The following is a 16,250-nucleotide window of genomic DNA, read 5'->3' as shown; positions in this document are numbered from 1 at the left end:
TATGGTTCTCCAAGAGACAGGTTTCTATTGATTGCAGGATGAGGTATTTTCAGTGTTTCACAATCCGTTTGAAATGCCTTCTCTGTCAGGACCGCACTATTTGTTTACACTTTACAGCTTCTACATATATGTCGGAGTTCAGTCTCTCCCCCTTAAGGTCTTTCAAACAAATCAGATTTATGTTCTTTTTTATACTTGTCTGGCTTTATTTAAACATCTCTGTGTGTCTTTTATCTTTGCAATTACATCACTCGTTGGAGTCCTGTCACCTATCAGATCACACCATTCTTACCGATATTCTGGACATTATCATGGGCAGCGTATACATTTTGGTTATTACAAAAATAATCAAGTTATAGTATGTCCTGGTTCCCACAGGTCCTTGAAATCAGGGCAATGAAACCTTTTATAAGTAGACATGGCTCCTTGAATATATACAGTGGAGGAAATAAGTATTTGAATCCTTGCCGATTTGATAAGTTTACCCACTTACAAATAAATTAACAGTGTATCATTTTAATGGTAGGTTTATTTTACTAATGAGAGACAGAATATCAAAAAGATAATCCATAAATTGACATTATATAAAAGATAAAAATCGATTTGCATTTAACTGTGGGAAATAAGTATGTGATCCCCTGGCAGAACATGTATTAGTACTTGGTGGAGAAACCCTTGTTGGACAGCAGAGGTCAGAGGTCAATTCTTATCTTTTATATAATGTCAACTTCTGGATTTTCTTTTTGATATTATTATTCTCACTGTTAAAATAAACCTACCATTTAAATTATAGACTGTTAATTGCTTTGTAAGTGGGCAAACTTACAACATCTGCAAGGGATCAAATACTTATTTCCTCCACTGTATATTTAGTGAAAGAATTGTAATTGAAGTTATTTTACTTAGTTTTTCAATTTGTAATTACTTCAACTTGCACTACATATGGTTTTTCAGTGCTAAGTCAAAGTTTAGAGGGCAAGAGATTGCTGTTGGTAAGCTTTTGTAAATCTCCCTGCCATTCGCTTTGCATCAATATGAAAGTACTTCAGGATTTGAAACAAGTAGAAGTTAAGCAAAATAAACATCTGTCAGCAGACGTACACTTTTAACTTTTCCCTTTATAATTACAATTCAAATTGTTGTGACATTAGAAAACAATTTATCCTAACATGTGAAATATAATGTAGTTCAAATGTAAAAGGTGCACTCAACAGATTTTACCCATTAATCTCACGCAGCACTACTTAGTCTGTGAAAGCAGTTTTATAACACCTTACAGTAAATGGCCTTGGTGGTAACAGTTTGTAAAACATGTTGACTAACGATATTAAATTGTCAACAGAAAGTCTGCAATGGGACTAATCTTATTATTCCTCAATAGCTTACATTTTAACCATTGATTTATTTTGTCTGTCACAAAAATATTTCAGCTTTATAGAAATCTATACTAAACAATACTAAATCTTTTGACCAAACCTGGGACGGGGAAAAGTTCATATTTTTCCCAATGGAAATTGAATTATAAAAGATTTGAAGCTATTAACTATAGTACCACTTGGCCCAGGATCGGCTGCCCAAACCGCAAGCTGTCAAGACATTAACAGCGTCCCCTCAATCACCTACTCTGAGTCACATGGAGGAACGAAAAACATGATGATTAGCAACATATGTATGCTAACTTTAGCTGTGAGTGTGCTAACTTTAGTGTTAGCTGTGACTCAGGGGCCACCCTTCAGTGAGCCACTAAAGCATCAGGAGTCTCATAGGTCGAGCCCCAAGTGCCCCGCCCTCTTTCTCCCCGAGCGCTTCTTCAACTTCTACTGGCTGCGGCACGCGCGTGTAGAGCTTGCGCACTCAATTAATGCGCCATGGCCAGAGAAACGACTGTCACCGTAAACACTCTTCCTTCAATGGATTTTGAGACAAGGATTTTCCCTCACATCGGCGGCTATGGACGCTACAACCGACTCGTGGTGCTTTTCAGCTGGTTCCCCAACTTTGCGGTCATGCTGAATCTTTTTTGCGACGTCTTTTTCACTCATATCCCGGAATCGTATCACTGCAAACCCGACCCGCAGCTTCTGCCCTCCACTTTCCTCCCCAGCAACTTCTCCAGACAGGGCTACCTGAACCTCACCATCCCCTGGGTGAACGGCAGCGGCCTCAGCCACTGTGAACTCTTCAAGTACCCATCAAATACCTCGGACTTCTCCGAAAAGGTGCACAGGGAGACGGTGTCTTGCACCGTAGGGTGGGATTACGCCCATGTAGCGGGGCTGCAGAGTAACTTTGTCACTGAGGTAAGGAACAGGTAATCTTTCTGGTCTGAGTGGGTGTTAGGCTTCGTGTTAACCGCTTTTTCCGGATCCAGGTTGTTGTATCCATACGTTGTATCCACGTTAACATCACCACAATAGTCGTTTTACTAACTGTGGAAATCTTTCTATTGAGAGACATTTCCCTTTGTCTTGTCACGTTTACAACTGATTATTTTGACCTTGCTCCAAGATGGTGGTGCTGATCTGGATGTATTCCTCTAAATTAAAAGCAGTATTTTTCTTCTCGAAGCATGTGTGGTCATGAAGACAGCTGTTTGAGCACCATTCTGTCAATATTTGCTCACCAGTTCCAACTTTGTTAATGCAAAGTCGTGTTTCACTCTCAATTATCTGCTGTCTTGCACTCTGTTTCCCAGGGTCACAGATAATCATGCAGAGGAAAACATACCATATAAATACAATCAATGTGTATGGATTTATTCAGGATTAAAAACTGAAGTATTGGATCTGAGTAAGAGTGTGTGTGAAAAGACAAAAGGGCAACTGTAGTTGGCTTTGCTTTCAAGCTATGTTTTTGTTTGAGAGATTTCCGATCTGATAATGCATCCTCTTTGATTGTCTCGTACTTTATGTAGCCTAACTAGTGTATGGACACACACAATGGGTTCCAATGTGACTGGGTCTTGTTGTGCAACTCCATGTGTAAATAAGCAGCAGGAATGGGTTTATCTTATCCTCAGTCTGTTTTTTGGGGCTTCAGGTATTTAAGGATCCATCCCAGTCTGCAAATATTGACAACAAGTTCTAAGAAAAATATTCCTCAACGTGACCCTTTGTAAACACCTTACACATCTGTGTCAGTGCAGTATTTTGTAACACATACTGACACAACATCAGAGTACTAATCTCTAAACAACTGTAGAGATATTGAGGGTTGACCAGCAGGAGGAAGTCATTAAGGCTAATTCTCCTTCCACTTATCGGCCAATTGTGTTTGTCTCTGTCTATATTTTTGTGTTTATAACATTGCCCCAAGGAAACAGAAACTTTTCCTCATTTACCCCCCTCCCCATGACAATCTGTGGCGCAGGGAAGTCTGAGGCCTTCATGTTCCTTCCTGAGACCCTGAACGCCTCCTTCCTCAACTACAGCTTCCTCTTCACATGACATAATTCACTGCGACAGGGGAACACTTTAGTAAAGGAGGAAAATAATACAGTCAAATCCTGCTCATCATATATTGACAAAATAACACATTAGGGAACAAAAGTCCTCGACTATCAACTTGGAAAGGCTCAAAATGTTGTTGTTTTTTAGAACGAGGTTTTCATCAACTACATCTCTGAGACCATTTCCTCTATGGGGTCTATGGGGTCTATGAGGATCTGATTGTGACCCTTTTTCCTTTTCGCCCTATTCATTAGCTTAGCATATGATGCCTTTTTAGAAACCAGTGCACCATCAAGACAGACTATTTGGCCCCCATGTACGCTTGTATTAAAGTTTGATTACTTACTGTGAAATAACCTGATGTGCAGGGGGACACTGTGTCAAAATCTAGTTTCAAGAGTTACATAGTATGCCTATAATGTTCATATTCCTAAATAAAATGTGTTTATTCAAATAACCATACAGCAAATATGGCAGCGTAATGTTCCAGCATTGGGATAGCGCGCACAATACACACAGAGGTGTCGACGGAGCAACAGGGATCAAAAGGACTCCAAAAAGGTTGTGGCATCAACAATAAAGATGTTCTTTCAACTTCTTTGGACTACAAGTGTTGCTGGAGTTTTGACCCTTTCAGTTTCCCTTCTTAATTCAGCTAGCTGCTTTGTATCCATAGTGTCTGTAAATGCTCAATGTCATAACATACCTGGACTGCACACAGAGAACATGGTCGAGGAGGCAGATGGAAAAAGACACGGACGAGAAGAAGACTTGGCTATCAGGCAGCGACTGGTACTAACCAGGCGTAGAGCAGCTGGCACGCTCTGCTTTGAGCACCACTTTGTTTTAATGTAATAATACTGTCAGCAGACATCTTAACTCAATTATGGACGACATGATCTACATTCCTGCTTCCTGACAGAAATCTCTCTGTGTTGTTATCAAATAACAATGAAAGAGGCTTGTTGGAAACAATTAGTTCATGTACTTTTTTTATGTTTTTAAATGCATTAATCTTCTTTTAGAAAGAAATGTAGTGACCTACATATTTATGATGTATACACTTAGCTCAGAAATTACTTAGAGAGTGCTTTACATCAACTGCTTATCACATGAAGTAGGCACTGGTTTGAGTCTAAAAAATGTTCTTGTATACATTACTTTTTCTTCACTTTTAGAAATGGAGATTTTAATGGTGCTTTGGTCCAAATATGCTGCTATGGTGTAAGCTTAGTTTTGGCTTGTAGAATTGGTTTGGTTTGTTTTGGGTCAGATCGTAATAGCTTACAAGAGCAAACAAAGTTTCAATAGTTACAATATAATATATATTACTATGTATAATATATTATTGCTAATAATTGGCAATTAAAACAGTTGGCAATTAAAACAGGCCTTTAACACTTTGACTTAAAGGTCATTTTGTACGGCAATTGGTCTCTTTTTACGCCTCATCAGATAGCAGTGCTCTGTATTTCTGAGTTCATATTGAGTTTTGTTTTCTCACAGTTTATTTCAACGTACTTCTTTGTCCTCCTCTGCAGTGGAACCTGGTCTGCAGTGACTTCTGGAAAATCCCTTTGCAGCACATCTGCTTCATGACAGGATGGATTCTGGGATATATCCTCCTTGGTACATTGTGCGACTGGTAATTCATAATCATACTTTATATGGAAAGTTAAGACATGTTTAGTAAGATGTATGGTCTGAGATCATTTAGTAATGTAATAGTTTAAGAAGTAATGAATCCCCAACTCAATATTATAAAGAGTTGTATTGGATATACTTTATTTCATAGATCATTGTATATTTGAAAAATATTGATGTAGTCTAAATTTCGTAATTATGTTTTTCCTCGTGACGGTATTATTTTATTGGCAGTGTTAGCCAGAGTTTTTTGTATTTCTTTAAAATCATAAAACTGAGTTACCAGCTAACATTTGCTGCCTTTAACAATATCTCTTGACTTTGATGTTGACACAAAACATACAACTCTACTACCACTACTACTACTTAGCCAGGTTAGATAGGCACTATCTGCATCCGTGTACAGCTGAATAAATAACAGGAGATATTGGTTTCTGTGTCTATTGTGAATTGTAGAAAAGCAGACTTCTGAAAAAAGGACATTTTAAGATAAAAAAAACACCAATTTATTTTGGAAAATACATTCAATTATAATGCGTTGAGTTGAATGTTTTAGCAATAACCTTAAAAAAATCATGATTCATTCATTTTTTTACACAATCATATGAATTATTTTTGTAATTGCTTATTTATTCAGTCAATATAAAAACATTCAAAAATGCATGTACAAATGTGTTTGAAGGCTGGGCCGTCGGCGGTGTTTCCTGCTCTCCATCAGTCTGTCCAGCCTGCTGGGGGTGGTTGTGTGTCTGTCCAGCAGCGCCGTGGTGTTCCTGCTGCTGCGCCTCTCTCAGGGCGTCATGCTCGCCGGGGTCTTTGTGTCCTCGTACATCGCCAGTGAGTATCCTGCACACACATTCAAATGTTGTCCCACTTATTCTGCGGTTAGGCTCCCTGGAGCCTTGTTCAGTAACAAGCCTCTCAACCGGACTGGGAAAAAACAACCTCAGCTTCCTCAGACACGAACGCTCACTTCTTTGTTTACTTTGGAATAACGTTTGGATTTCTTAGCTCCGCTCTGAGTCATTCGCTGGTGCTGAGTTTATCCAAAGGTCATGTGTTTGATAAATCACATTTCTTCCTTTTTAATTTGTAACTGGGATTCTAATGTATATGACAACAAATGACATAAAGTATCAACATTCGTGCAATAGTAATAGAGAAAAAATAGTAGTAATAAGTGAAATACAGTGAGAGTAGTGACATATTACAGTGTATTAGTTGTTTACAGTTTAAGACGTGCTGCTGTTTATTATGTTTAAGTGTCATTAGGGGGAAGGTCCCACAACCCCATATGTTCTCAAAATGAAATACTACTCATTTAATATAAATACTTTTTGCTTGATCTCATCTTTAAAGTTGTTCTGCAGCCATTGTTTTGCGGACCAACACATTACATGTTATCTCTTGCGGAAAATCAAATGTTATGTAAATGTTATCTAATGTTAATGCAATAAATCATGGCCTTGTGATTCCCAGCGTAGAATAAATTGTCACGCGGGTTGCATTCATGTAGGTTCCTGAGTTTCTTTGTGAGCAACCACTGCACAGTTGTTTCAGCACATTACTCCCTAACCTTTCTACCGATCTATCTGCTAAACTGACAATCGAAAAATGCTAGTTGATTATATTAAGAGGCTAAAAACAAACTGTGGATTTTGTAATTGTGTGTAATAACTAAAGCTAAAAACCATGCTTTTCTCGGTAGTTGAAAAGAGGAGATTTCCCTTTTAAGAGGCATTCAGTAATGGACCCAACCATTACCGAATGTTGATAAGGGCACAACAGTTTCTCACTACTGTAGTCTTTAGTTGAAATGTAAAATGTAGTATTCGCCCCTTTTTGACTGGAAATCTTTATTTGTTGAAAGTTCTTAAAAAAAATACATTAAGAGGAATCCATCATTGAAAGTGCTTCAATTTATTGATTTGTGAAACACCAGATATAAATTAGCTCTTAAACTCAACAGAAATCGCTCAGCACAATATATTGTGTACAGTGCAGTTAGACGTTGTCTTTATTATAAGTCACTCAATCAGAGTTGAAACACAATTGTTACAGTGAAGGCCAAAACCAGGGGACAGGCAGTTTTCAAAAATAAATTAAACTGCATTCCTTCCTGTATCATTTCCTGTCAACCTCAGCGTTTTTAATCCAGTGCAGGAGCGGCGACCCTGCCATCAACAACTCAATCTACTTTGTAGAGAAATAATTAAGGATTATAGACTAAAACTTTAATTAGCAGTGGCAATTTAAAGTCCTAATTTAATTTGACATGCATCGCTGGAAATCCTGACCATTGATGTCAATCCTGACCATTGATGTCAATCCTGACCGTTGATGTAGGCTACAATTGCTTTCCTAAAATGAAAGATTTAGGCTTACATTTCTGCTTTAGCGTGGGTTTGTGTATGACTCTTTGCAGCTGTGTGTGTTGTGCTGCACTCTGAGTGACAGCTGCTTGTGCTTTATTACTTTTACCTCTCAGCTGTCCTGCTTTTAGTGGCCGTACCTCTCTGTGGCGAGGCCATAGATCAACGTGTTCATCATGGCTTTGTCGCTGATGAGATGTCCTTTACTGCTAGGAGTATCTCTCATACAGCGAGTTTCCATTCGGGAACTGTAAACCAATAATGAAGCGGCAGAGGAATGTAATTGCGTTAGCGTTTGTAGAAACTGTGCTCATTGCTGCGTGGGAGATGGGGGGTACAGGGTAGTGGCATCATATGAAATACACACTCTTAGACACACCCTATTTTCTGTTTTTAACACACGCAGTTACTCCCACATTCCTGCAAGGTCAGGAATAGATTGATTCCAGATTTTGTTTTGGCACAAATGTTTCTCTGAGACCTGCCAGCGCTTTCCGAGAAGAGAAAACAATAGCAGGACAGAACTCAGGTCGAGGAAGTGAGCTTCTCATTTTCCTTCTCTCTCCCTCAGGCAGGGAGGAAGTGGAAAGAGAATCGGAGCTCTGGGGGGGGAAGGAGGTTAAAGTTCAGCAGAAACTCACACAGCTTGACGCACTTCCAAACATGTTTACATCTCCTAGCAGCTTTATTTTCCTTGTTGCTTTATCGTTTTCAGATTGTAGCAAGAATTGGCTTTGCTTTGTACATTCTATGAAATGGATAACTCTAAACCATTTGATCACCTCTTGTAACCTTAAGTACTCAATAAGCAAAACAATTGTTGGTTGTTGACATAAATGAAGGTAGTTATGTCTACATGTCAATATCACATCTTTGGGAGGAGAAGAAAAAAAAGATACGAACAGAAAAATGTTTGGCTTCTCCATTTTTGGAGTGAATAAATTCAATCTGGTCAAAAACGTAGGGAGGTTCTTACTTGTCACTTGTCCTGTATTGAACCAGTTCCACATGAGGGCATAACCTGAATAAAAATACATGACTACATACTTCTGACTGTAGCTTTATGTGTGAAGGGTTCATGTCCGGACAGGAAATGAATTGGTTTTGGACAGATGTATTAGTTTTGCTTCAGCTGTTTGATGAGATCTGCCTCTCTTCTCTGTCTGTTCCCACCGCTCTCTCAGGGTTGGAGCTGTGTGACCCCCCCAATCGTCTCATGGTCGCCATGATCAGCAGCTTCTTTAGCGTGATCGCAGAGCTGCTGTTGCCAGGTATCGCTGTTCTGTGCCGTGATTGGCCCGTTCTTCAGGCCGTGGCCACTTTGCCTCAGCTGCTGCTGCTTTCCTATTGGTGGTGAGTCGAGTGGCGTTATCTGCAGTGCGGACATGGACACGCCGTGTGTGTATTTGACGAAGCATTGTGGCCAGTCTATTATTCTACAGTGGTGCTTAACACATTGATGTCAAACAACACACTCAGACAACTTTAAGTATTATACATCAGCGAGAAACACCTGAGGAGAATGAGTGTCCTTCCTTAAAGGTCCCATGTCATGGCCATTTCCACTGATCATAATTCCATTGTTGAGGTCTACTAGAATAGATTTATATTGTGCAATTTTCCAAACTCACATTGGTTTCTCATACAGCATCTCTGTAAACTACGTGTATTCACTGAATTTCACTCTCTGCCTTTAACGGCTCGTTGCAGCTCCAATAGCTCCAGCCCCCACCCTCCCTGTGAGCACAGTGTGCTCTGATTGGTCGGGACGTTGTGAATCGCGCTGAGCTCCATGGAGGTGTTGTTTCCTTGTTTAGCGATACACAGCGAAACACAGCCAAACTCACACTGGCCTGAGCACACACAAAGTCACAGCCGAAGTAAAAACAATAAGTGTGGCTTGATATTGAGTAAGAAAAAGGTTGATAAACGCTGTGAGAATGGGTCTGCAGAGAGAATTTTGCCCCGATCTCAACTGTCTGTTATCAGCCTGCAGCAGCCAGGGAGGAGAGATCAGCAGAGCTGCATGCACTGACTGTGTGTGTGAGGAAGTCTGTGGATTGGTCAATTTGGACCAATCAGCGGGGGCTTAACGTAACGGCTCCGCGGACGTAACGTAACGTCCTCCACGGATTGGTCCATTTCGTTCCGGGTACGGTTGACATCATGCGTACCCGGAAGAATCAATGGACAATGACGTATCTCCAACGAGGCGTTTTGGGGAGGTATGTTCTGTGTTAGAGTTTTACTCGCTACAGGGTGTACTTTGAGGGTTTGTGACTCTGCAGACCGTTTACATGCAGAAAAACCTTCATAACACAAGGGGACGGGTAATCATCAGAAAAGCATGACATGGGAGCTTTAACTCGGGTTTGTTTTGCTGATTATTCCAGTACTACGAAGACCTTCAAAAACTGAAGTGTGTGCTCTTGTCTGTACTCACTTAAGATGTTTAATAATTAGTTACATTGAATAGAAAGGCTTTAGTGGATGACCTTACATTTTTTGATGTTAAACACGACCAAAACTGAAGTTATTGTACTTGGCCCAAAGAATCTACGAAACAAATTATCTAAAGATATACTAACTATGGATGGCATTAATTTGGCCTCCAGTGAGACTGTAAGGAATCTTGGTGTTATATTTGATCAGGATTTATCCTTTAACGCCCACATAAAATCAATTTCAAGGACCGCCTACTTCCATCTACGTAACATTGCAAAAATCAGGCATATTTTGCCTCAAAACGATGCAGAGAAACTAGTCCATGCATTTGTTACTTCAAGGCTGGATTATTGTAACTCCTTATTATCAGGGTGTACCAAGAAGTCAGTCAAGTCGCTTCAGCTGATTCAAAATGCTGCAGCTCGTGTACTAACCAGAGTTAGGAAAAGGGACCACATTACTCCTGTTCTGGCTGCCTTACACTGGCTCCCCAGAGAACACAGGATAGAATTTAAAATTCTTCTTCTCGCCTACAAAGCTCTTAATGGGCAGGCGCCATCTTACCTTAAAGAACTCATTATACCCCACTTTCCTACTAGGGCATTGCGTTCCAAGAATGCAGGGATGTTGGTTGTTCCTAGAGTCTAACTCAGTCTGAACCGTGTTGTTTTCCTCAGCTGTGTGTCGGTGTTTCCTGAGTCTCCTCGCTGGCTGATGGCCACAGCTCAGATCCCTCAGCTGAAGAGGAGTCTCCTGGAGTTCTCCACCAGGAACGGAGTTTGTTTAAGAGATGAAATCTACCCTGGAGAAACCCTGCTGTCAGGTACACACAGCCTCAGTGCATATGTTATTTGCAACATCATTAGCCTTTTTAAAACTATATATTGATTGAATAATTCATTTTAAATCTACTACGCTTGATGGCAGCAATTGGTAGAATGTGTCAAAAATAGATGTGAACCCTTAAACCCTGCAGAATGACTAGCCTGAAAACCTTTGGCTGTTTTGGGATGGCTTTAATTGTTTCCGGGTATTATTTCCACCTCTTTTCCTGTTCATAGAGATAGATACAGCCTTCGGTGAAGACTGTCAACCAAGGTACTTTTCCATTTTGGAGCTGCGTCAAACTCGTGTTATCTGGAAGAACTGCCTCATCCTCAGCTTCACACTGTGAGTTTTTATTCTGGGTGTGAAATAAGGAAGGTTCCTTGGACTTATCCATGAAATTGAAAGGCTTTCCATTGCACGATATGAGCATGTTGAGTGTTGGGTTTAATCAATGTTTATGTCCTCTCCCTGTCCTTCAGGTTCATTGGAACTGGCATTCAGTACTGTTTCACCAGAAACCTGCACACTTATTCCTCCAACTTCTACTTCAGCTACTTCCTTCGAGTGATGACCGGAGCTCTGGCCTGCGTCTTCATCTGCCTGTCCGTCAATCACTTTGGTCGGCGGGGTATGCTTCTGCTCTCTGCCATCATCACCGGCCTGTCGTCGCTGCTGCTGCTCGCCCTCACTCAGTGTACGTTACACAGCTTTTCTTCACATCGTTATTTTGGATTTGGATTAGAAATTCAAATGTATACAAGACACTGTAACATACAGTATGTCAATTGCTGACGGTTCAGGGTCTCAGATTTTAAGGTTATAGAATGAATTTAATATCATGAAATTGGACAGATCACCATTGCAGTTTATATACGGAATCACTGTTGATTATCTCTTAACCTTCAGGTCAGGACCTAACATGAAACTTGATATGCATATAATGCATTTTAAGCATACTCCACTCTTTACATTTAGTTTAGGTCTTATTGATATTCACATGATGAGTTTAAAGGTTGGCGCTCATGCCATTGCTGTTAATGGTGCTGAAGTTCTCGTGTCTTCACAGAGAAGTCATGAGTCTGTGCTCCTGTTTTTGTCTCAGATCTGCGGGGGGGCCTGGTGTTGGTGTTCTCTGTGGTGGGGCTGCTGTTCTCTCAGGCTCTCGCCATGCTGAGTGTGTTGTTCGCTTGTGAGGTGATGCCCACTGTGGTTCGGTAAGTATCTTCTTGACCAAATTGATCGAGTTATTTATTTTAATTGTCAAAAAATCCTATAAAAAAATCCAAAGCAAAGACAGAAATAATGTTTGTAGCAAAAATCCCCTAGAAATGCTCTGTTTAACCTGTTTCTTTAACTTTTGCTAGAAAAAAGCACAGCTGTTTTAGGAAATAGTTTTGCCTAAAAATCTAAATAGCTATAATGTGTAACCCATTATCAAAGTATTGTGTTTTCTGTAGGAAAGTATATCAAGTTGTCTGATCTCACCACTTTGACGCCTGTTGATTTCTCTTCTCCTCTCCCTCCCTGTCAGAGGCGGTTGCCTCGGCCTGGTGCTGGCAGCGGGTTGTGTTGGCCTGGCCGCCTCCTCCCTGATGGAGCTCCAGAACAACGGGGGCTATTTTCTCCACCATGTCATCTTCTCCTCCTTCGCCGTCCTCTCTGTTCTCAGCATAATGCTCCTGCCTGAAAGCAAACGCAAGCCGCTCCCAGACTCCCTGAAAGAGGGCGAGAACCAGCGCCGGCCCCCTCTCCTCCTGCCCCGGCCCGACAGAGACGACCTGCCGTTACTCAGCACCCGGCCCCTCCTCTCAGAGTACAACCCTGATAACTACTCCCGCCTGGTCTCTGCCACCAGGAAGATGTTGACTAAAGAGAGTTTGCCTTATAGGATCGATGTGCCAATGCAGGCCCCTCTGCTGTCGGACAGTGAAACACAGAGTCAAGAGGATGGAACTCTGAAAGAGGGCATGTCTTAGTGACCTCTCCTTTGTACAGACTCAGACTATACCTCCTCCTCCTTCTAGACATACCTCCACAGAAAGTCTACCACCATGCTTCATTTAATTATTGTCTAAGTCACTCACTGGTTATAGCTCAACTGATGAACTGACTTGGATTGGTTGCAGTGCACTTTAGAGCGACGGCTCCAAGCGTGTCCATGTTTTGGACTCTTCTCGTTACATTTGACTTTCAGAGCTGTTGGTGCTGCAGCAAAGAAAAACTGTAGTGTTTCATTAGCAGCTTACGTGTTTATACCTTAGCCTTGCTCGTCTGTCTGTAAGCTTCCAAACCCAATCGTCAGACACTATTTTCCCCAGAGAAGCTCGCTCAACCGTGAGGCTGCTGTTGATCATGTGGGCTGCGGTGCTTTGTCCATTTCTTAGTGACTCTTTTCATTAACTCACCCATCTCATTGACCAGCTGTGTCTCAGTGCTGAGCGGATCCCCAGGACACACAAGACAAGTGTCTTTGTGGAGTCTTGTTATTCTTGTGAAGCCCACAAGGGGGAACTAAATGATGCACTGAGTATTGAATCTGATGACAGAGTCAAAGGATATGACTGTTTTTTAAATTGTGCCCCTACCAATCTACCTTGTTTATCCAAATATTTCACTTGGAAGTGTTTGGGAAAATGTTGGTAAAGGGACCTGTGTAGGAAAATAGCACTAGATACCAACCAGATGATATTGAATTTAGTCTGGATGATACTTTTGTCTGCGTTATAAACCACTTTGTCTCAAAGTATTATTTAAAGGTGCTATTTCTACCTTGTGTTTCTGTTAAAACACTGAATGTAGCCGATGAATCTGCAGGTGTACTAACCTCTGTAGCTGGCAGCCAAAACTGTCAGCAACCTCTCTGTTCTCAAATGATTATAAATTGTGTCCTTTAGTTTCTTCTTAGTCCAAAAAAATGTAAATGGTTTAACAGAAAGCCTTAAATGAAGGGCATTAAATATTTTCATAATAACAGATACAACCTGAGTCAATATTTTAAAAATATAAAGTGTTTTGTAATGTAATGTTTGAGGACTGAGGCGCATGTTAATCCCATATCATCTTGTTGAATGTTGAACACTTCAAGGTCGCCATGTTTAATAGAAGAAAAACACACTACTTTGTTTGACATTCAGGAGATGTGTAATAGTTCACCTAATGTATCCGCACAGTTATGAGGTTACTGTCAGTGAACAAATAAAGAAGATTGTGTTCCTCCAGTAGCTCAGAAAACCAATTGTTTGTCTTTATTTTCATCCTCTTTGCAAAGTGAAAACCTTAGAAACTTCATCCATCATGCCATCAAGTCAAATGCTCCTGTGTATGCAATGTGTAAATTAAATTTGAAAACGTGCAAATCACCAACATTTGAATTGGTGGAGCCACAAAGATAGTTTGCATCTCTTCAGTGGTTACACACTAAGAACACTAGGTGGAGCTGTGGACACGTACTGTACTACTTCCTGCTTAATTGTAAGCACACTGATGTTACGGAATATGGTTGTCTGTGTGTGAGAGTAAGTGTGTATGCATTTGGAATATACTGGTGAGACTTTGTCAACATGTTATTATCCAGACACATTTCTATTTGCTCACAGCAGCTTCAATCTCACAGTGGTAAAGTAGGATAAAATAACCAGATGATGCAAGGTAAAGTTAATTTGAAAAGAACCACAACAATGTTTAAATCCAGTTTAATAGTAAATTCAATATGATCCACCTTCCCATTGTTTGCTAGGTGCTAAACCTACATTCCAAAAGTTCAGGGTTTAATACCCAAAGGTTAAACACACACAGATCTTCAGGACAAAGCAGAATACTCTTAATTTCCATTATGTAAGCAATTAGTGCTATTAGTCGACTCTACTGTATTCGGAACATGTGTTTGTGTATTAAAACATAGCTTATGAATTTGATCATGTTATAACAGCATGGAGGGCCAGTGTGAGCAGGAGGCCCAGTGTGCTGAGGGGGTGCACGGCTCCAGTGTTCAGGGTCTTGTAGCCGTAGCTCGTCCTGCAAGTATTCTTCACCTCGTCGTATGGAATAGGAACATCATCTGGACTCTTGTCTCTCAGACCGTCACGCACCTGACAAACAGAGATCAGAGCGTCAGGCAGCAGACAGAAAGGCACTGTGACAGGGGGGGGGGGGGTGTGTGTGTGTGACAAAAAATCAAGAAAAAATGTATTTCATTTTTGTTATCAGTGTGTTCAGTTGAATGCACTTCTGCATACATATATGTGTTGGATTGCTTTTGACTCAGCAACTTGATTGTCTTCTGCTTTATATTGTTGTGGCCACTATGTACAGAAAGTAGGAAAATAATAAAATGAATTATTTACTAAAGAAGTGAGATACCAGAGCCTCAATAACCATCTCTACATAACTGCCTTGAGTTTTTGGATGACGTCAATATTCACAGGGCATCAAGATGTCACTTTCTATTCTTTTGAATATGACAAAAGTTATACATATATGCTATATGTGACCCACCTTTAAACTTTACTTTTCCTGAGGGGGTGTGTGTGTGTGTGTGTGTGTGTGTGTGTGTGTGTGAGAGTGTGTGTGTGTGTGTGTGTGTGTGTGTGTGTGTGTGTGTGTGTGTGTGTGTGTGTGTGTGTGTGTGTGTGTGTGTGTGTGTGTGTGTGTGTCATCATGTCAAAAGCTGTGTGTAGGCTCATATCATATGCTGGGAGGCAGTCATGGAGACAGGCGTGTGTGTGGATATTCAGACCTCTGCAGACTCGAGGTGAGATGATTGATGGACGACAGATAACTGCTGGGACAGGTCAGAAAAGTTTGGTGTTCAAGAAACTCCAAGTATGTGAGTTGCATTTTTCTTTACTGCCACCTTTTTACAGTTGATGTTTAAACAAAGAAAAAAACATGTTTGCATCCACACACACGTGCCTACGCTCTCACATGCATATTTCCCACAATGCTCGGGGGCTTTTCAGCATATAGGCATGAGAGCTGACTTGGTCATAGCTGTCTTCTGCTCCCTGTTTATTCCTCTGTCTGTCTGTTGCCTCCCTTCACGACAGATCAGTGGCGCGGTCCAGTTGACACCTTGTTCACATCTCCTGGACTCACAAGCTGACAGCTGAGTCACAGTCAGGACAAGCAGAGGAGGACGAGGGAGAGCACAGCAGTTTGTACCGGACGAGAGAGAGAGCTGAGAGAGATAACACAGGCTGGATTAGAGGCAGTCCTTTTATATTTTTGGGGTTTTCCCTTTCCTCTTGGTTTTGGTGCATGTAAATGGTCTGCAAAGGACAAATTCCCTGTGTTCCCTTCAAAGACGCCTCCTTTGGACTCCTATGTTTTCCTCTGTAACATAGTGACATCATTATGTAACGCTCGGGCTTCTATTGGCTAGCGCAACAGCATATGATCTCTAATCTCTCAGCAGTTGACCAATCACAACAGAGCTGGCCAGCTAACCAATCAGAGCAGACTGGGCTCTGGTTTCAGACAGAGGGTGAAACGAGGTGCAGCAGTACAGGCAGTA

General features: G+C 41.0%; 1 protein-coding gene across 1 annotated transcript; it reads left to right on the top strand.

Moving 5' to 3' along the window:
• Window positions 1-1,817: 1,817 nt before the first annotated feature.
• On the top strand, window positions 1,818-14,871 carry slc22a31 (solute carrier family 22 member 31). Its single transcript, XM_010786109.1, has 9 exons — window positions 1,818-2,300; window positions 4,991-5,094; window positions 5,776-5,930; window positions 8,650-8,818; window positions 10,588-10,733; window positions 10,972-11,080; window positions 11,218-11,432; window positions 11,841-11,952; window positions 12,270-14,871. The coding sequence occupies exons 1-9, from the start codon at window positions 1,869-1,871 to the stop codon at window positions 12,712-12,714; spliced, it is 1,887 nt and encodes a 628-aa protein (XP_010784411.1). The 5' UTR covers window positions 1,818-1,868; the 3' UTR covers window positions 12,715-14,871.
• The last annotated feature ends 1,379 nt before the right edge of the window (window positions 14,872-16,250 follow it).

The sequence above is a fragment of the Notothenia coriiceps genome, unplaced genomic scaffold (genome assembly GCF_000735185.1).
Source record: "Notothenia coriiceps isolate Sejong01 unplaced genomic scaffold, NC01 NC01_scaffold00028799, whole genome shotgun sequence".
Classification (NCBI taxonomy): Eukaryota; Metazoa; Chordata; class Actinopteri; order Perciformes; family Nototheniidae; genus Notothenia; species Notothenia coriiceps.
This window is presented reverse-complemented; position numbering and strand designations above follow the sequence as displayed.

Coding starts and splice junctions, on each gene's coding strand:
- slc22a31 (XM_010786109.1), top strand. CDS start 1,869: ATGGCCAGAGAAACGACTGTCACCGTAAACACTCTTCCTTCAATGGAT. Junction 8,819..10,587: donor CTGCTGCTTTCCTATTGGTG/GTGAGTCGAGTG, acceptor TGTTTTCCTCAG/CTGTGTGTCGGTGTTTCCTG. Junction 11,433..11,840: donor GCTGCTCGCCCTCACTCAGT/GTACGTTACACA, acceptor TTTTTGTCTCAG/ATCTGCGGGGGGGCCTGGTG.